This window comes from Phascolarctos cinereus, unplaced genomic scaffold (assembly GCF_003287225.1).
Source record: "Phascolarctos cinereus isolate Bilbo 61053 unplaced genomic scaffold, phaCin_HiC Scaffold_4;HRSCAF=312, whole genome shotgun sequence".
NCBI lineage: Eukaryota > Metazoa > Chordata > Mammalia > Diprotodontia > Phascolarctidae > Phascolarctos > Phascolarctos cinereus.
In genome coordinates, this window is record NW_027555847.1 from 51534715 (window position 1) to 51555803 (window position 21089).

At 37.5% G+C, this 21089-nt stretch overlaps 1 protein-coding gene across 5 annotated transcripts in view; it reads right to left on the reverse strand.

Moving 5' to 3' along the window:
- The window catches only part of RAD18 (RAD18 E3 ubiquitin protein ligase), a 179026-nt gene that overhangs the window by 51338 nt on the left and 106599 nt on the right, over positions 1-21089 (reverse strand). For 3 of the 5 annotated variants that reach the window (XM_020973790.2, XM_078152174.1, XM_078152170.1), the window contains exons 12-13: positions 13136-13192; positions 3599-3681 (exon numbers count right to left, since the gene is read on the reverse strand). In XM_020973790.2, coding sequence (XP_020829449.1) covers positions 3599-3681; positions 13136-13192 — 140 coding nt within the window. Of the gene's footprint in view, positions 1-1090; positions 3682-13135; positions 13193-21089 lie in introns of those variants that run through there. The other 2 variants (XM_078152171.1, XM_078152172.1) reach the window with 2 other exon arrangements.

Genomic DNA, 21089 nt, shown 5'->3' on the forward strand with positions numbered 1-21089 from the left:
TTCTCTTCCCAGTTTTTCCTCTACTTCCCTTACTTGCTTCTCAAAATCCCTTTTGAGCTCTTCCAAGGCCTGGGACTGATTCATATTTTTCTTGGAGGCTTTGGATGTAGGAGCTTTGATTTTGTTGTCTTCTTCTGGTTGTATATTTTGATCTTCTTTTTCACCAAAGTAAGATAATATAGTCTGACTCTTTTTGTGCTGCTTGCTCATGATCCCAGCCAATTACTTGAGTTTTAAACTCTTTGTTAAGGTAAGAGTCTGCTTCCAATGTGGAGAGTGTACTGTCCCAAGCTTCAGGGGTTTGTGTAGCTGTTTTCAGAGATACTTGTAGGGACCTGTAAATTTTCAGTTCTTCCAAGGTGGTATGATAAGGGGCGAGGTGTTTACTCCTTTCCTGGCCTGTGACCACAAGTATTCCTTTCTGTCCGTAACTGTGAGGAGGGGTTTCTCTCCACAGCCACTACAAGCTCCACCACACCAGCGTTCCTCCTCACCCCAGCACTGCCGCCCAGAACTGTGACCCAGATCCACACACGGGCAAAGCAAGAGATTCCTGCCTCAGCACTGGCAAACAGATCCCTGCAGTCCCTCTCTGATCAGCCACTGGATTCCCCCTCAGTCTGTGGGCCAGAAGCTCGGGAAGCAGCTGTCCCCCCCCCCCCAGGGCCACGCTCTTGGGGAATGGAGCTGAAACTCCACCTTCCTCTCTGACCACTGACAGAAACAGACTTTTCCCACTGACCTTCTAAGTGGTCTTTGGCATTCGTGGATTGAGGAGTCTGGAAACCTCCACAGCTGCCCGCGATTCAGTCCTCTGAGGCCTGCTGCAGGTTTTCTGTGGACTGGGCGCCCACGCTGCACTGCGCTGCGCTCCCAGCCCGGCGCGATACACCTTTGTGATCAATCATCCAGGTTGTCTTGGGCTGGAAATTTGTTTCACTCTGTCTTTTTGTGGGTTCTGCTGATTCCGAATTTGTTTAGAGCCATTTTTTATGAGTATTTGGAGGGATTTGGGGGACAGCTCAAGCAAGTCACGGCTTTCACTCTGCCATCTTGGCTCCGCCCTCGAGAAAGAACTTTCACATTCACATATCGGCAACACATCTTTATTCAGGATATTTAAATATGCACTTGTCACATCAGTATTATTGTAACAGTCCTAAATTGCCACATGGCAAACAAAATAAACCCAGAGTAGGAAGGCCAAATCTTCAAGGTACTAATTAAGTTTTTTATAATAGCAAAGAACCACTATAATTTGTTATAGAAGTTTCTGAAAGCAGTACTTAACTTATTGTAGAAAAACAGCTTAACTTAATGTTTTACCTTGATGGCGCTAAGATGAAAGGGATGCTTTTAAATCTTTCAACTAAAAGGAAGCTACTGATTTAATTCAACAACATTTATTAGACATTGACTATGCACTGAGTGCTAGGAATACAGAGACAAAAACAAAGCAGTCCTTTACCTCAAGGAGTTGACACACTGCTTTCAGGGATGCAACATGTATACAGAGAAGTAAATACAAAGTAATTTCAGTAGGGAGAGAACATTCACAATTCAGGGTGGAGAGAGGGGTCAGAAAAGACTGGAGGATTATGGAGTGCATGACTCAATATAGAGAAAGCTATGGATTCTACAAGCTGGAGATAAGGAGGGAGTACCTTCCAGACATTCATAAAGTCACAGAGAAAAGAAGTGGCATGTTGAGTTCAGAAAACAATTCACAACAGACTGTGTTACATAATTAAATGTGATGCCTCATTTTACCATAAATTGTAGCATGGATATAAAAATCCTTCAGTGTTATGCACTATTTTATTACAATTGTTCACATTTGCCTCCTGTAAGATCTCTTTCTGGGCTCAAGAGTTGTACTTCAAGTTCCTTTAAAATAACAAATCATACTTATCAAAATGAGACATTCTTATGTAACTATAGGATACAGGGTAGTCATAAAAAAGACAAAACATCACTTTGATTAGGAAATTACTCATCCCTCAGACACACCAAGACTCCACTTTTTAACTTCAGTTCCCAATCATATAATGAAAAGCCAAGGTCAGTGGAGACAGACTTTGGAAATAGGCAGAAATTAACGTTGTCACTGGCACATTTAGAAACGTTCTGTCATCATATTACTAGTGCTTGCTCCTGTCCTTTAATGAACTCTTAGTATGCTAAGTGGAGAGGTAGAGATTTGGGGCTTTGAGAAATCTGGGGAGGGGACACCAGATAATATTTCAATAAGCATTTATTAGATATCAGCACTCATTCTGCAGGCAGGTAAGAATTCCTCCTAGCCCACGATAATTTAATGACTAAAGTATAATTGGTATATATCCTTTTAAGGGCATATTTTATACACGATGGCTACAACAATGTAAACTGAGTCAATATAGAGAGGCAAAAAAACTATGGTCAAACACAACAGCCAGCAACTAGCACTATACTGCAAAGTTAAGGCATGCATCTTTCTCCTTTCTATTCACAACTTATAATCAAACTATTTTCTCTAGGATATTTTTTGGGGGGGTGAGGCAATCGGAGTTCAGTAACTTGCCCAGAGTCACATAGCTAGGAAGTGTCAAGTATCTGAGGCTAGATTTGAACTCAGGTCCTCCTGCCTTCAGGGCTGGTGCTCTATTCACTGCGCCACCTAGCTACCCAGGGAATGTATTTCTAAAAGGGATTTGTTTGAGTGCTTGCTGGTGAAGCATCTGTTGTGCCAATACATAACATATCTAATTTTGCTTTTAATATAAAGGCATATTTAGGTTGACATGTGAAATATTTAATCCATTTACTCATAAATTTTAATTGTCAGAATACAAAATATCAAGAACATGGTTTAGGAATTAATAGGTACAAATATTAATCAATGGAGTCATTTAAATCTTTAAGTGCCTTTTCAAGAGTTGTAATACATTTTATAATTGTTGACTTTTTAAATGAAAATATTAATTAGTCTTTTATGCAAAAGTAACAGGCTGTCAATGAGCTAGATGCATGATAACATTCTACTAAGTTATATCTACCAGGATTTAATACATGAAATCACTGTAATTTAGATACTGTATGTGTCTAAATCAGACACATCAATAAATGCTCACCTGAGTGCCTATACCCTTCTCTCCACAGACATCCCCTACTGTCTTTGCCCTCCACCAAGTTTTCTTACTGCTAGTTTCATTGGAGTGGGAAAGAAGCAGAAGCCCTTGAACTGGGGGAACAACTGGCCAGGAGGGATATTTTAGGATGAAGAAACACAAGCCCAAGAGACCTGCCACCATGCCAATTCCACCCTCAAGGGAAGAGGGGTGTGGCTGTGTATGAAGGTGTTTAGTGAGGCGAGGAGGAAGGCAGGATCAAATGAGCAAGGTTTGGGAGTTGTTTGGTCTGTGTGAGGCTGTGTTAAACCTAAGTCAGCCTAAATGCAACTTATGGCAGCAACATAAACAACCAATCTGAGAATTTTAACTTTCCCTATGGACAGACGGGACAAAGAAAATGAAATCCTTAGGATAACAAAATTTATCATACTTTGATCCTTGTACTTAGAAAAGTCAGCAGAAAGTCTAATTTTTGATACGCTTACTTCTTCTATTGCTACAGTCTCTTTCTGGTGTCCTTGAACGACATGCTTTTCTAGCAGTCATCATCTTGCTTTTATTTCTGCTTCTGGAAACAAAGAAAAAAAGTGACATCTTAGAAAAAATCCTAATAACATTTCTGAAAACTCAGCAAACACATTGTATGTTTTCTTAATTTCACAAAATTACTGAACTTTAGAATTGGAAGGGACTTCCAATTCCATGGCTATTCAAGTCCAATTCATACCTGAAAAAGAATTCCCCTAGTACTATACTTGACAAGTTGTCCTCTAGCCTCTTTTTGAAAATGCCCAAGGCTAAACTTACTACCACCCCAAACAACTCATTCCACTTAAGAGTAGCTTTAATCAGTAGGAAGTTTTCCTTGATACCAACCCAAAATTTGCTTCTTTGCCATTTCCACCAAATGTTCCAGTCTCATCCCTCTTCTGCATGACAACCTTTTAGTTATTAAACATCCCTTGTTCTTTCAACTGATTCTTATATGGAAAGGAGTCAAGGCCTGTCACCATGTTGATTGTATACCTCTGGCTGATTTCCTACTTATCTCAGTATTTTTTAATCTACAGTAGAAATGAACACAATAGTCTAGATGTAGTCTGGAGATAAGGGCAGAGTACAGCAGTCACAGTCAGTCAACAAGCATTTATTAAATTCTTAACTATGTGCCAGGCGCTATGCTAAGTGCTGGGAATATAAATATAAGCAAAAAGAAATTCCCTAGCTTCAACGAGTTTATATTGTAATGGAGGAAGACAACATATATGAAGAAGTTTAAAAATGGGTGGTGGGACAGTGGGGGAAAGTATCCACATGGGGTTGGTGAAGTCCAAAGAGCCAGGAGCAGTAAGAGCAAATAAAATGAAGGATGACTGGCCTGTCACAAAATGGAGGTTCTAGGGGGAAAATACCAAAGAGAGAAATGGGGGGAGGTATATTCTAGGATTATCATCTGTGTATTCCTGAAAGCTGTTCATCTCTTAATGCATCCCAATATTGCATTAGCTATTTTGGTTGCCATATCACACTATTCCTGAGCTTGAAATACAATAAACCAACCCCCCTAGATCTTTTCCCTCCAAACACCATGGCCATGACTGCCTGATTGTTTACTTGTGAAGTCACCTTTTGAATCTACCAGCAATGCAACCTATTTATTATTAAATGTCATCTATTTAGATTTAGTCCAATCTTTTAGCTTGTCAAGATACTTTAAGATCCTATCAGTCAATGTGTTTTCCCTTTCTCTTCTAAATCCTCCATAATCTGTCTTCAGATCCCATTTTCAACTGAAACTGATCTCTCCAAAGTTACCAATGATCTCTTAATTGGCAAATCCAATGGCAATTTCTTAATGCTCATCTTTCTTGACCTCTCCACACCATTTGACATAATCAGTCACTTTCTCGTCCTGAATACTCACTCCTTCCTCTCTGGATTTTTGTGACTGCTCTTTCTTGGTTTTCCTCCTATCTGTCTGACCACTCCTTCTCAGTTACCTTTGCTGAATCTTTATCCTCAAGGTTTTGTCCTACACTGTCTTCTCTGTTCTCTTTATATTCACTTCCTTAGTGATCTTCATCACTTTCCATGTATTCAATTACCATGTTTATGAGAATGATTCCAGCTCCAGCAAATCTCCTTTGTTCCAGTCCCACGTTATCAACTTCCTATTGGATACTTATATCTAGATTTCCACAGGCATCTCAAATTGAACAAGTCTAAAAAAGAATTCATTATTTTCTCCACAAATCCACCATCTTACAAAATTCCTTATTACTGCTGAGGGTACCACCAGTCTTCTAGACTTTTGCATCATCTTCCTTTTATCCAACTTATTGATAAAAATATTAAACAGCATAAGGCCAAGCTTATATTTCTGAGGCATTCTACCAGAGACCTCCTTCCAGTTGATGTCGAACTATTCATGACTAATCTTTGAGTCTGGCCATTCATACAGTTCTGAATCCATCTAACCATACTATTATCTAAACCACATCTCTCTATCTTTGTATATAAGAATAGAATGATATATTTTACCAAATGTTTTGCTAAAAATTTAATTAACTACATCTAGGAAATTCTTCTGAACTATCAGTTTAGGAATCATGTTAAAAAATTAAATAAATTAAGTTTGGCATGATCTGTTCTTAAGGAAGTCATGCTGGGGTCAGGTCTCTAAGATCACCAGTTCCTTTCCTAAATATTCAATAATCACATAATTTTAGAGTTATAAAGGACTTTAGTAATAATCTAGTCTAACCTATACCTGAAAAAATATACTCCAAAAGTCTTGGTTATCCAACTTCTGCTCAAAGACCTCCAAGGAAGACCATACTGTCCATTGGAATAACCCGCTCCACTTTTGGCTAGCATCAATTATTAAGAAGAACATGAAGCTTAAATTTGTCTTCCACGCGTTATTCCTGATTGTGTCCTCTGGGATAAAAAAAAAACCAAATCTAATCCACCTTCCTCATAATAGTCCTTCAGAGGCTTGAACACAGCTATTGTGTGTCTCCTGAGTCCCTCATCTCACTCCCAGAATTTTGCAAGGAATCAACATCAAACTTACTGGCCTATAGTTTGGACACTAGTCTCTTCTGAAAATGAGAATTATGTTTACTTTTCTCTGATCCCACAGCTCAAAGCCATTCTCACATTCCATGATCTTTCAAACAGCAATGATGATAAAACCTCACATCCACCAGTTCTTTTAGTATCCCAGGATATAGTTCATTTGGGTCAAGTACCTTGAATTCACCAGTGGCAGTTAGGTGCTCTCTTATCACGTGGTAATTCTAAATGCTTGCTTTTGTTAGGAAATGGACATCTGGGACATTTTACAGGGGGTGGCAGAAAGCAAACTATCTACACTAAGTATCCTGGTGATATATGGAATGGAAAGATCTCCCTTATGACCACTGAACTATAATAAATTACAAAAAACTTAGGGACATTACAAAATGGGGAAGAGGGGTTTAGGGGTGGGGAGAGACTCAAATTGATCCTTAGCAAAGTCATAAAAACTCCAAGAAAATTCAGTAATGGTTAAGAAAACAAGCTCATGAAAAGCTTGACTATTTTTTAAAATTGGATTCTTGATGTCTAGTGTTAATTCATACTTTTCCTCGCAAGTTCCCAGTAATAATTCTCATTGAATGCAACAGTATTTAAGAAAACTAGCAGTTCAAAATACAAGTAAAAATTAGTCAATTTACAATTTTCTTAGAGGTAAGACTATTTCTGCTTTTTGATAAAAGCAGATTGAAGGAGCATGAATTTTTTTTCAATTCTGTCATCATAATGGCATGAAGGATGAAGATTCTCATTCTTTTCAACAATCAGTTGGGGGACTGGGGACACAGGGAAGAAGTATCAATCCACATCACGTCACCAGTATCCTTTGCTAATAAACTACAAATTATTTTTAGTATGATCTGATGGGACTGTTAAGCTAAAGTTTCTTGACCTAATTATACTATTTACAAAATCAAATATAATACATCCTTGTTCACAATAAAGAAATTGTTTCTAACATAAAGATGACTGTTTCTCATAAATTTAATCCATAATGTTGTTAGTAGAGATTCCCATGCTGTACTAGCCAAAAAGAAGCAATCTACTCTACACCAAAAAGGAGCATCATCAGGAGTTTGGCTGAGATTTCTCAGTGATCTCACCGGTTCAGGGAGGGAGAACTGAAGCTTCCCTCACTGCCTAACAATGACTTTGGGGCACAGAAGCAAAGCTGACTTTCTTCCATAGCTCTTTCCACTTGAATAAGAAATGTGAAATCAACAAAAGTATATTGGGGACACAAATGTGACAACTTGGGCAACAGGATGCCAGAACAACTTGGAAAACATGAATTTTGTTTGGGTCCAATTTCTTAATAAGTTTCACCAATAAATCACAAGCAAATAGAAGTAAAATGAAAAACTGTCTCAGTCTGTCTAGAAGTACTGTGATTTATATTAGGGTACAATGCCAATGAAAAAGCACTTAGGAATAGGCAATTTAAAGTCACAATACTTCCAAAATACATTATGAACTTTAAACCAGAGTCCTTAAAATTGGCTCTTTGTGAATGAAAATGTCAATATGCTATTATAAAGTACTGGCATGTCAGCTCCCTTGTATTCATTCCATTTGTGTCATTCCAACCTTTTATAATACATTTGATATCATCCATTTACATAGACAAACGATTCTATTCCCAAACTTAGAAAAAAGCAGTCTTGATTCCTTAACGAAATGATGGTATAAATTAAAAAGTCACCTTCTATAAAAATTACCTCTGTCTGGAGATCTATATTTCATTTTCCACAAAGGTAACTAAGAAAGAAAGGCAGCAGGAAGGCTTGTTTTCAAGTTCTGTTTCTGACAAATGCTAGAGAGAAGGCACGTAGTGCTAAAGTTCAAATCCAGCCTGAGACACTTAGCAGTAATATGGTCTTGTGCGTCACTTAACCTCTGTTTACCTCAGTTTCCTCAAATGTAAAATGGAGGTAACAATAGTACTTACCTCCCAGGGTGATAATCAAATAAAATAATGATTATAAAAGTGCTTGGCCCAGTGCTAGCACACAGTGTTTTATAAATGCTAATTATTATTACTGATTATTATGATGTGATCCTAAGCAAGTCATCTAATCTCTCAGCATTTCAGACAATTCCCTAAGATTCTATGAAAAGCAGAATAATCACCAATCTGCATCAACAGACCTGTATATCGTTCATAGGACCATATATTTAGAATCAGAAGGGAATATTGAAAAACTCGTTCAGAAACACACTAATAAGAATTAATAAGTGAAAAAAGCCAAGAACTAGAACCCAGGTCTTATGACTTCAAGTCCAGTGATCTTTCTACTAAACTACACAGCCTTCCAAATTACATTAGGCAACTTAACATAGTAGAAAGAACCCTGGCCTGTTCATCAAACCTGATTTCCAGTGCTGACTCTGCCATTCACTAAGCATATGGCCTCAGACAATTCAATGAGCTTCTCAGGGTCTTGGCTTACCTTTAGCTACCTAAGTAAAAGGAGAACATCCTACAATACATTTTCATTAAAGTTTTCTCAAAATGCATCAAATGTTCCATGGAATGGAACAAGGTTCTTAAAATGCCCCCATTTGTAGAAAAATGCAATTGAAAGTCATTTAATACTTCTAAAGTATAGAAAGTACATCTAGTCTTTGCACACTACAAATGAACACTCTTCTCACCAAAAGGTTGATGTAACCATCCACAATGCTAAAACAGAGTAGATTAAAAATGCACATTGCCTACATATAATTGGGAGACCTGTTTCTCAAGTTAATCCACCATTATATAGATCTTGGGTGGATGAGATGGATGGAAGGATTGCAATCCTATTGACAGGGCTTGGCACAACACTCAAAATGAGGAAGAGATTAGGTTAGTTCATATTTAGGAAATTCCGCAATACTTTCAATGATTTTTAAAAAGCCTCTCAATACCAATATTCTTACAGTGATATTATATGGTTACAAATCTTGGAATAACACAATCTATGAAGAATCAAAATTATAGGTAAGCAGGGGATACAGAGACAAAGATGAACCAATCTCTGTCCACAAGGAGCTTACATTCTACTGAAGTAGATAATATGTACATGTTTAAGTATATACAAAATATATACAGTACAAAGTAATTCAGTGCAAATAAATACAAAGGGGTAGGGGGAACTGGCAGCTGGGGGAAATTAAGGAAGGGGCTTATGTAGTAGGTGGTTTTAGAGATGAATTTTAAAGGAAATTGAGGATTATAATTTGTGGAGGTAGGGAGGAAGTACATTCCAGGCTAGTGCACAGGCTTGGAGACAGGAGATAGAATGTTGTATGAGAAGAATAACAAAAAGGTCAATTAGGCTGAACCAAAGAGTGCTAAAAGGCATAATATATCTAATGAGACTGTAGCGAGGTTGTGAGTGGTATTATATGCCAAACAGAAGGCTTCACTTGTTTCTAAAGGCAAAAGGGAGCCAGTGAATTTTATTTAGCAGAAGAGTAACCTAGTCTGACCTGCTTCAGGAATATCATTTCTGTAGCTGCACTGAGAATGGATTCAAGAGGGGAGAGACATGAGGCAAGAAGAACAGTTAGGAGGTTAGAGCAACAATATAGTTAAGAGGTGATAAGGGCCAGAATTAGGATGGTGGCTATGTGAGTGGAGAGAAGGTGACTGATGTGAGATGCTTCAGAAGGAGACTCTATAAGACTTGCCAACTGATTGGATATGTGGGGTAAGACAGAGTAAGGAGTTGAGGATGACTTGGAGGTTGCAAACATGGGTGACTAGAAAGACAGTGGACTCCTAGACAGAAATAAGGAAATTAGGAAGAAGGGCAAGTTCCAGGGCAGAAGAAATAGTGAGTTCTGTCATGGACATGTTAGGTTTGAGATGTCTACAGGACATCTAGTTCAAGATGTCCACTAAGCAGTTGGTTATTTGGGACTAAAGTTCAGATGAGAAAGAGAGAGAACACCATTAGATATGTACATCTAGTAATCACCTGTGTAGCAATGATAATTGAACCATTGGGAGCTGATGTGATGTCACCTAGTGAGATACTAGAAAGAAAAGAGAACCCAGGACAGAGCCAGGAAATATACCTAAAATTAGCAGGCAAAGAAAGGATGCAGAGTAGGCTGAGAATGAGCAAACATGTATGAGGAGAACCAAGAAAGAGCAATGTCATGAAAACCCAAAGAGGACAGAGTATCCAAGAGGGGTGGGCAGTCAGCATTGTCAAATACTACAGAGAGGTCAAGAAAAATGAGGATTCAGAAAAAAGCCAATGGATTTAGTAAGGCTGAGATCACTGCTACTTCAGAGAAAGTCATTTCAGTAGAATGAGGTCAGAAACCATGTTGCAATTGTTTGAGAAGTGGTAAAAAGAAAGGAAGTGGCATCAATGAGTATAGACAGCTTGCTCTAGGTGTAGATAAATAGATACATAGATACACAGACAGACAGATAAATATTGCATTTCTAAAGAAATACTATGTGAATATTATTACTTGGAAAAGTTACAAATATTATACACAGATCACTTTGCGGGGCTACTGGTGGGGTTTTGAGATGGCAAAATGTTAAATAAGCCTTCTTTAAAAACATGAAAAGCTCATAGGTAATAGACAAATGATTTGCTATTAATGACACTGAGATGAAAATTAGATTATCAAAAAAGAAGACAGGCCTACATTCTCTGATTCTGTAGGGAGACCAATGAAATGTCTTTTGTAATTTGATGCCCAGTGGACTTCCAAGACAAAATGGCAACAGACTGCAAAGGTAACATTTTTAAAAGACAAATAGTGATTTTCATTCCTTATATAGTTCCTGAAGTTGTGCATAGTATAAAAGTACACTCTCCAGACACCCTTACCTTTGCTACCCAGTGTGATGGGAAAGCATTACAGTTGACAGTATAGTAAAATGGAAATCTCAATTTATTATTTAACCTTGATCATTTTTTTCATTTTACTTCTTATTCTTTTGGAAATGCAAGTAAGTCTACCTCATGCCCAAGAAAACTAGAGCCAAACCAAAAAATACTGCCCTAAGAACAAGCATTTGTACCGTGGGAGCCAAATTTCTTTTCTGCTTGTGAAAGAAAATATTACCTTATTTGGGACAATGTGCTGCCATGAAAGCTGGATAGCTAAGGAATTAGGAGAATGTGGTAGAATGGAGATACTTCAGTGTGCTCTCAGAGTAATATTTAAAATATGTGATTTAGGTTCTCTTCAAATATGCTCATAAATCTGAGATAGACATTTGTGAGCTGCTGCTTTTTTCAGATGAATCTGAGTTATACGAGAGTGTAAGCCCTTAGGAGACAAGGGTTTGTAGCTACCTAGACAACATTTCAAGATTTGTGAAGTACTTTTGAATAATTATGACTCTCAAAGGGGCCTATGTTATTATAAAAGCAAAATAAGCAAACACGTATTTACTAAGGACTAGGACTGTATGGCTGACCTGTGCAAGGAATGGCACCAAATACAAAGAAGTGAAAGACATGGTCACTGCAGTTAAGAAAACTACTGTCTAACCAGAGACAACATATGAAAACAAAAAAGCTAATACTGGAAAAATTATAATAAAGAAAATAATTTAAGTAGGAATACAAGGCAGTACATGGTTAGTTGCCAAATAAATTAACTAGACAATGCATGAGAGGAGTTTGGAGAAGACAGCAATCACCGTAGGCTGTACAAATCTGGAAAGATTTGATGGAGAGTAGGAAGGATCTCTGATCTTTCAAGGAGGGCACGATTTGAACACATGGAGAAGAGGCCAAGGGAGTCATTATCAGCTGAGAAAATGGCATGAGTGAAGGCAAAAATATAAGGACTGTCTGAGGAATGGTAAATCTATCAGTGTGACTAGTCTTAGAACTAGCATGAATAATCATACTACATGATCAGTTCTATAGAATGGTCAGAATTCTGGCAGCTCTTTCAAAAGCTAATTATAAAACATATGCCATCCAGTCTCCAATAGGCTGTAAGTGCCTTGCTGACTCTTAAACTGGAAAGCCACCTAGCACCTAGCACACTCCTTTGCACACAGTAGATATACAATATATATTTGTTACTTGAATTCTCTCTTTACTCTTCAGCTGCTCTGCTGTCTACTCACTTACGTAAAAAGACAGGAGCAAGACTGGGAAAGGGCTTTTATGAAAATGTGAAAAAAGTACATTGAGTTCTCTGTCTCAGAATAGCTTGTGGTAGTGTGTACTCGATCGTCCCGTCTGAAGCCTGAGCTAGAACCTGATTAATCAGGCTATCCTGGATCTATGATCTCATTTCTGGGCCAAAACACACAAACATGAATGTAAGCTGGTAACATTATATTTAATTTGAAGTGTCTAAGTATATAGAGCCCTGTGCTAGGTGTTAGAGATAAAAAGACAAAAACAATTCTAGCCTTCATGGGTATAATTTGTTTAAATAAGATCATGCATAAACATTACTTGGTCTAACAAATTGACTGAATATTTATAATAATTTACTAGTTCATGGTATACATTAATTTTGAAAGCTGTGATTATGTTTTATGGGTTGCCATGGTCAAAGAATTTATCACCAAGTGGCTGGCCTACTGGAGGTGAGCTTCTATGTATTTAGCTAAGCTTGTTTTTGGAAAACAGACAAAGTCTGCTGCTGGAGCCCTAGTCAATTCTTTTGTAAAATGTCATCAGAGAGACAGATGACTAGAAAAGAAAGTGAGTAAGTAACATATTGAAAGTGAAGGATAAACAATAGCTAGAATAGTCTATTGTTACCTATTTGATGTCAAGAGAGGTAGAGGAAGGCATTCAGTACATTGAGTAGAAGATTACTAGCACAGCATGAACAAAAGATGTATGGGACGACAGAGCAAGATAGGGTGTGATATGCATTGATAAAAGGAATACCCATATCAATGAGATCATGGATCCACTGAATTATCCAGATAAATGACTATGTTTACTTACCTTGATTCCAAAAACTCCTTTTCCTCTATGAGGTCTCTTATGATGTCTGAGCTGGAGCTAAAAGGACATGTACATAGCATTATCGTAAGGCATTTCTTAAGGTATTTGCAAGCTGCACTTTGACTGGCAAGGCACAAAGCCATGCACAATGACTGAGTCACTGCCCCTAGGGCTTACAGTCTTACGTCAATAAAATGCCATTACAATGGACCTCACAGTTCCACAGATTTGGTCACAGTGTAAATAGTGACAATAGAATCTATCCCTCTCATTATAATGGAGAAAATACATGTAGATATTAGCCTTATCCACTTAAAAAAACATTTTAATAGGACGACAATATACAACTGCACAGTGCTTTTGATAATCCCAGGCTGCTTCCCAGTCCAAAAGCCCATCTTTTCAACATGATGCTCTGCAGTTGTAAATCTTCAGATACCACAATCTGTGAAGAATTAAAAGTTGCAAGTGGTCCAAATGGCAATGCAAAGATGTATAGTGGGTGCAAGGAAACTGCAGGTGTCTCCAGTGATTACTTGGGCCCAAAAAAGGAACAAAATGATTTGGTGAAATGTATAATTAGACAATGAGATAAGGCCTGTCACGAGGTTTGAGTAAGGAGCAGCACAGCCTAAGAGGGCTAAAAGGACATGGGTGGGTTAGCACAGAACACTCACACTGACAGGATCACCAATCCATTAAAGGGCATTGAGTACATAAGGATTGGCTGAGGGAATTACGAATGTTTAGCCCTGAGAAGAGAAGACTGGGGAGGAGGGTGCCCGTCAGGAGAGCAAGGGAGAAGGTATAATGGCTGTTTTCAAGTGTCTGAGGGACTACCACATGAAAGAAGGAATAAATTTGTGGGAGAAGGTATAATGGCTGTTTTCAAATGTCTGAGGGACTACCACATGAAAGAAGGAATAAATTTGTTCTGATTGGCTCCAGAAGGCAGAACCTGAAGCAATAGGTGGAAGAGGAGATGAAGAAGAAGAAAGAAGAAGAAGAAGAAGAAGAAGAAGAAGAAGAAGAAGAAGAAGAAGAAGAAAAGAAGAAGAAGAAGAAGAAGAAAAAAAAAAGGGGAGATAGTGTACCTGGGGAAGCCCTGAGTTCCCTTTCAGCTCTGCTTTTCAAGCAAAGACTGGGCGACTGCTTGTTAGATAGTACAGGAGGTACTTTTCCAGACAATGGTTGGAATAAATGGCCTCTGAAGGGTCCCTTCCAAACCTAAACTCAGTGATTCTTATTCTATGAAAAGTTGAAAAAGAAAAAGCATACAACATAGAAAGCTCTGATGACTATTAATTATAGATTTAGACACTGAAAACCTATTGCTTGATATAGCCAATAGTTGCTTAAGTGTAGGGCAGATGGAAAAGACCTCCTAGATGAACCCTCTCTTTTTACAGAAAATGATTTGCCCAAGGTCACACAGGTAGCAAGTGGCAGGACCAAGTTTTGAATCTGGGAGCTATAGCCTAAGATCAAGGTAAAAGAAGTATGTAACCTTCCATCACATTCAGGAATCCTCTCTGCAACATTCTTAACAGGTGATTTAACTAGCATCTGTTTAAACATAAATCAGTTTACCTCAATTGGTTTCATTTTCCTTATCTCTAAAATGAGATTAAATGAAAAGATCAGACAGGATGACCTTGGAGCCAAAGGACACATTCAATCCTAATTCTGCCACTCACTGCCTGGAAGACTTTGGCTAAGACATTCAATTAACCTCTTTGGCCCTCAGCTTTTTCATCTATAATATGAAGGGGTTGGATGAGGTGATTTCTGGGTCCTTTCCAGCTCTGAATCTATATTCCTATGATCTCTTCCAGTCCCATAATTCTATGATTCTAACTTTTAGTGACAGGGACCTAAGCTATCCTCAACCCTACTCACCTCCACCTAACTGAAGCTTTTCCTAATAAGATCACAATAGAGAAAGCAGGCAAGAAATGGAGGTGTGGATGGATTTGTCTGCAACATGAATCAATGACTGAAAATGAGTTTCCTAAGTTGAAACTGTAGGATGGAAGAGTGGAAAGAGTAATAGACTAGAAGTCAGGAAGATCTAACAAGCAATTCAATGCAATTCAAGAAACATTTATGAAGCCTCTATAGTTTTCAATATACTCTCTTAGGCATTGTGGTTAAAAAGACAAAGATGAAAAAAATATGTGATTTCAAGGAACTTCATTCCACTGACTATGTGACTATGGACAAGTTACTTACTCCTTCCAGATGAGAATTTTCTCATCTGTAAAACTGGAACGACAATATCTGCAGTATCTACTTCACAAGTTGTTGTGAGGTTTAAATGAGATTATGCATCAAAAATGTTTTGCAAACCTTAAAGCACTATACAAACATCAGTAAGTATCATTAATAATAGTTGAATGCAAGGGAGGCTTTATATCTGGAATAGGCAGCTATTTATACAAAGTAATTCATGGACAGTCCTGAGTCTTCCAATATAACTAGCCCATCACAGATACATAAATAAACTTTACTAAAAATCTGTTCCTATGAGTTAAAGGATTGACTTCTGTTAAACTAAAATAATCCTGAGGGGCAAACATAGTAAGTCCTTATCAGTCACTTACACTTGTGTGAATTAGTTTACATCCTTTTCAACACAGCAGCTACCCATGAGGAGATTTTGATAGAGAAGAGAAATAGAGCAGAGTATTGGGTATTCTAATGGGAAGAGGCAGAGGGTAATAAAATAAGCAGCGAGGTGTGAAAGCACCAAGGATAAACTTCCCCCTTCTTCACAATTTTGCTGAGCATCAGCTCTGGTTAGGTAGATACAGATAATACCCAGTCCTTGACTACAATCTTGGAAAAATTAGAAATCCTTCCCAGGTGAGATTGTAGATTATAAATAATTATATAGAATAGTTACCTTTCTACTTTTCCTAAGACACTTAGACAGAAATTTTATGTGGTACCTAAGACAAATTAAATACCAAATGCAAGTTGTGAAAGTGGAGTGGGGAGGTAACACTTTGTACTACTTGTCACATTTATCTGTCCAACTCTGATCCAGTTGCATCAGAGCCACGTACCAATAACAAGTTGGGAAAAGCTGGGGCCGTATGCCCGGGACCCAGCATCTTCCCACTGTCAAAAGATGGAATGTGGAAATTGAGAGAGCAGGTTTCCTTTCTTTTTTAATACAATGGTTAGAAGCATTCAACCCATTCCAGATAAGTAAGCAGAATAGTCAACCCTGTCAACTAACTCAGTATGTTGTATGATCAATTTACACTTGAGCTTTCAGAGTACCAGCTAAAGCCACTGGTTTGTTAAAGGAAAATATTTGCGGTACATTAAGGACACAAACCTCAAAGGTTTCTTAGTGATGTGATGTCACATCAGTGAAAACAGATGGCAGAGGAAGAATTTTTAAAAATCCACAAAAACCTCTGAAATTTGCCTATTCCTTTAACCATAAAGAACATCAACATCCATGTTGAGTCATCTAACAACCTAGCTCTAACAGTTCCTTAACTTAAACTCCAATGACCTTCATTCTCACTGCTTCAGCTTCATCCATCACAACAGCCAGTAATCAGGTATTAGCTTTGACCTTTCTCTGTAGCATTTGATATCTTCAGCCACCCCTTCTTGAAACTCTCCACTTTTCCTTATGTGGCATTGAATTATCCTGATTCTCTTCCCTCATAGATGTTTCTTCTGTATTCTTCACAGGTATTTCCTAAGTTCTAGAAGGCTGTGCCAGTGGAGAATAATCTCTGGTAGGTTGTCCAAAGCTGAAAAGGCTTACATAGGAGTCTGGTGCAGGACTGCATGCCTACTGACCCAGGCTGACTACTGGGTAAAGAATTTTTCTAAATAGGTACCCATCTACTGGGGAATGGTTGAAGAAATTATAGTATAACATGAAATATGATTGTGCCATAAGAAATCATGAAAGAGAAACCTAAGACTTATATGAATTGTGCAGAGTGAAGTGAGCAGAGAACAATTTTTATAATAGCAAGTCAACAATAAGAATTTAAATGTTTGTTGACTTGTCAAGAACACTGTTAAGATAAACTTTGAAATGCTTAAGAATTCTGATCAATGGAATGACCAACCATGATTCTGGAGAAGTGATAATAAAGAATGTTATTAACCTCCAGAGAAAGAGCTGATGGACTCAAGATGTTGAATAGGACCTATATTGCTGGACATGGTCAATATGGGGATTTTTTTTTTTGCTTGACTATATATATCTCTTACAGGGGTTTTGCCTTTCTTTTTTCAATTGGGGTAAAGGGGAGTGGGAGAGAAAGAAAGTAAATGTTTGCAAGAATGTCTATTAAGGTGTTGTTTTTTTACATTTTCCCCTGTTAAAAATATATTTATTACTGTTTCCTTTACCTTTTTTATTTTGAACTTAACACCAAATAAAATGGGCGTTTCCATATGCCTAGTAGAACAGAAGAAGATTGTACATGAAATTGTAGGATTTCTACCCTATACAGCTTACTTTCCTTTTCAAGTATATAATAAATTCAACCTGTCTTTCAAAACTGTCCTACTTCTTTGTGCTTTATTCTAGCCTTGCTTCTGTTCTCTTTGCGTTTATTTTTAAGTACTATCCATTGTGTAAAAAAATGCTGAAAACTGCTTCAGTAACTTGTCATCTTGATTCCTACTTCATCAATCAACTAAAACTATTCTTTCCAAAGTTACTAATAATCCAGTAACTGTCAAAACTAATGGCTTTTTTTTCTTAATTCTCATCATTCTTGACATGCCATTGTTGACCACCCTTTCCTCCTGGATATACCTCCCTCTCTGGGTTTTCATGACACTGCTCTTCTCCTGGTTTTCTTCCTTCCTCTCTATTTCTCAGAATCCTTTACTAAATCACCATCATTGTCATGCTCCCTATTTGTGGGTGATCCCAAGGCATATAGAAACACATCTAGCAGTGTTTCTTTTTTCTAGCCAAGATCTTCCTGTCAAACTCAAGAGAAATGAGGTAAACTCAGAAATGTGGACAAAAGCAAGATCTTACCCTATCTGTACATCTTGGTCTCTAGATTCTGCTTCACTTTGCTAATGGCAGGAATTTGATTACTACACATGCCGTTGCCACCTCAGAATTCAACTTTTCCTCTATTACCAGGGTGCAAAGCCATCTGGACGTGTTATTTACCTAGTGCTGCTGGTACACACAGTACTTTAGAGAAGGTAAAAAGCAAGCCCATGACACAAAAATAACTCTGCTTAAGGATTAGTTACAAAGGGTTTTTTAATGCAAAATTTACATTTGCCCTGATCTTTCTCTATCTTTATCAGCCATAGATTCAGAACTACATAGGACCTCAGTAACCTCTCAGTCTAACCCCCTCATTTTATAGATGAGAAAACTGAGCCTAGCGCTCTTTCCACTTTACTTGGTTTATTTTTTTAATTAATTATTTATTTTAAATATTATTTTCTTTTTTTAAATTTTGAGTTCCAAATTCTCTCCCTCTCTCCCTCCCTTCGCCATCTACTGAGAAAGTAAGCATAATGTTATCAATTAATTATACATGTGAAATCATGCAAAATATATTTCTATATTAGGCATAATGCAACAAAAAAAGCAAAAAGAAATAAAGGATATATAAACATAAATAAATTATACTTCAATTTGCACTCAGATTTTATTAGTACTCTCTCTAGGTGTCGATAGCATTTTTTCATAATCATTCCTTTGAAACTGTCTTGGATCATTGTATTGATCAGAGTAGCCAAGTCTTTTACAGTTGATCATCATTACAACACTGGGGTTACTGTGCACAATGATCTCCCAGTTATTCTCACTTCACTTTGCATCAGTTCACATACATCTTGCCATGTTGTTTTTTTTTCCTGAGACCACCTCTTCATCATTTTTTATAGCACAATAGTACTCCATCACAATCACATGCCACAACTTGTTCAGTCATTCCCCAACTGATTAGCAACCCTTCAATTTACAATTCTTTGCCATCACAAAAAGAGCAGCTATATATATATTTTTGTACATATGGGTTCTTTTCCTTTTTCTTTGATCTTTTTGTGGTACAGACCCAGCAGTGGTATTGCTAAGGCAAAACATATACACTTTTACAGCCCTTTGGGTATGGTTTCAAATTGTTCTGCAGAATGGTTGGATCAGTTCGTAACTCCACCAACAATTTATTATTGTATTTATTTTTCCTCATCCCCTCCAAGATTTGTCATTTCTGATAGGTGTCAGGTAGTAACTCAGGCTTGTTTTAATTTTAATTTCTCTAAGGAATAGAGATATGATATAAATAATTTTGATTTCTCGTGGAAACTGCCTGTTCATATCCTTTGACCATTTGTTACCTGGAGAATGACTTACATTCTTATAAATTTGATTAAATTCCCTATGTATTTTGGAGAAATAAGGGCATTATCAGAGAAATTTGCTAGAAAAAAAATTTGACATCAATATCTATGGTATCTATGGTACCTTTTCCCAAAATGTAGTTTCCTTGATTATCTCTTTTAATTAGGTCTATTTTTGCTTTGCGTTGTCTAGGATCATAATTGCTACCCTTGCCTTTTTTACTTCAGCTGAAGCACATTAGATTCTTCTCTAGACCTTTATTTAATGTGTGTGTGTGTGTGTGTGTGTGTGTGTGTGTTTTGTTTCATGTGTCTCTTTTGAACAATATATTGTTGGACTGTAGTTTCTAATCCATTCTGCTATCCACTTCCATTTCATGAACGAGCTCATCTCATTCACTTTCACTGTTATGATTATTACTGTATTTCCCTCCATCCTATTTCTTTTATTTTTCCTTCTCTCTCTTTTTTAGCCTGTCCCTCCTCAAAAATCTGTTTTGTTTCCTACCACTGCCTGCATTCCTTTTATCATCCTCTCCCCCACCTCCATCCCTTTATCTCTTATCCCCTTTCCCTACTGGATAAGATAGATGTCTATTCCCAAATGAGTATTTATAAATATTCTTCCCTCTTTGAACAATTCTAATGAGAAGTTCAAGCATTGCGGGCCACACACCCCACCTCCATTTTACCCTTCCCTATAAAAGCGCTTCCTTGCATACTTTTTTATGTGGGGAAATTTTTCTCATTCTACCACCTTCTCCCAGTGCTACCAGAATTATTTTGGATGTGTTTGTATATGTTTACTAATCATGTCCAAACATTCCCTTTTTAACGACAGAAGACATAGACCACTCTAGTGTACAACGATCAATATACAACATTATGTGTTTCAAATAAATGCTGGCAGCCTTGTAATGTAAGGTAAACTGGATGTGTTCAAACAGGAAATGGAAAGATTAAACATCAATATCTTGGGTGTCAGTGAACTTAAATGGACAGGAATGGATGAATTTAATTCAGATGATCATTACATATGCTACTGTGGGCAAGAATACCTTGGAAGAAATGGAGTAGCCCTCATGGTCAATAAAAGGGTGAGAAAAGCAGTATTGGGGTATAATATCAAAAATAATAGAATGAGGGGGCAGCTGGGTGGCACAGTGGAGTCAGGAGGACCTGAGTTCAAATCTGGCCTTAGACCAAACATTTGACACTTACTAGCTGTGTGACCCTGGGAAAGTCACTGAACCCCAGCTGCCTAAAAAAACAAACAAATAAATAAATAAAAATAGAATGATATCTGTTTGAATCCAAGGTAAACTGTTCAACATCACAGTAATACAAGTCTATTCTCCAACCATGGATGCCAAAGAGGCCAAAGTTAATCAGTTCTATGAAAACCTACAACATTTTCTAGAAATAACATAAAAAAAAAAGATGTCACATTCATCATAGGGAATTGGAACACTAAAGCAGAAAATCAAAAGTTAATTGGAACAACAGGCAAATTTGCTCTTGGAGTTAAAAATGAAGCACAGCAGAGTCTAATAGACTTTTGTCAAGATAATTCGCTGGTATTGTGAACTGATCC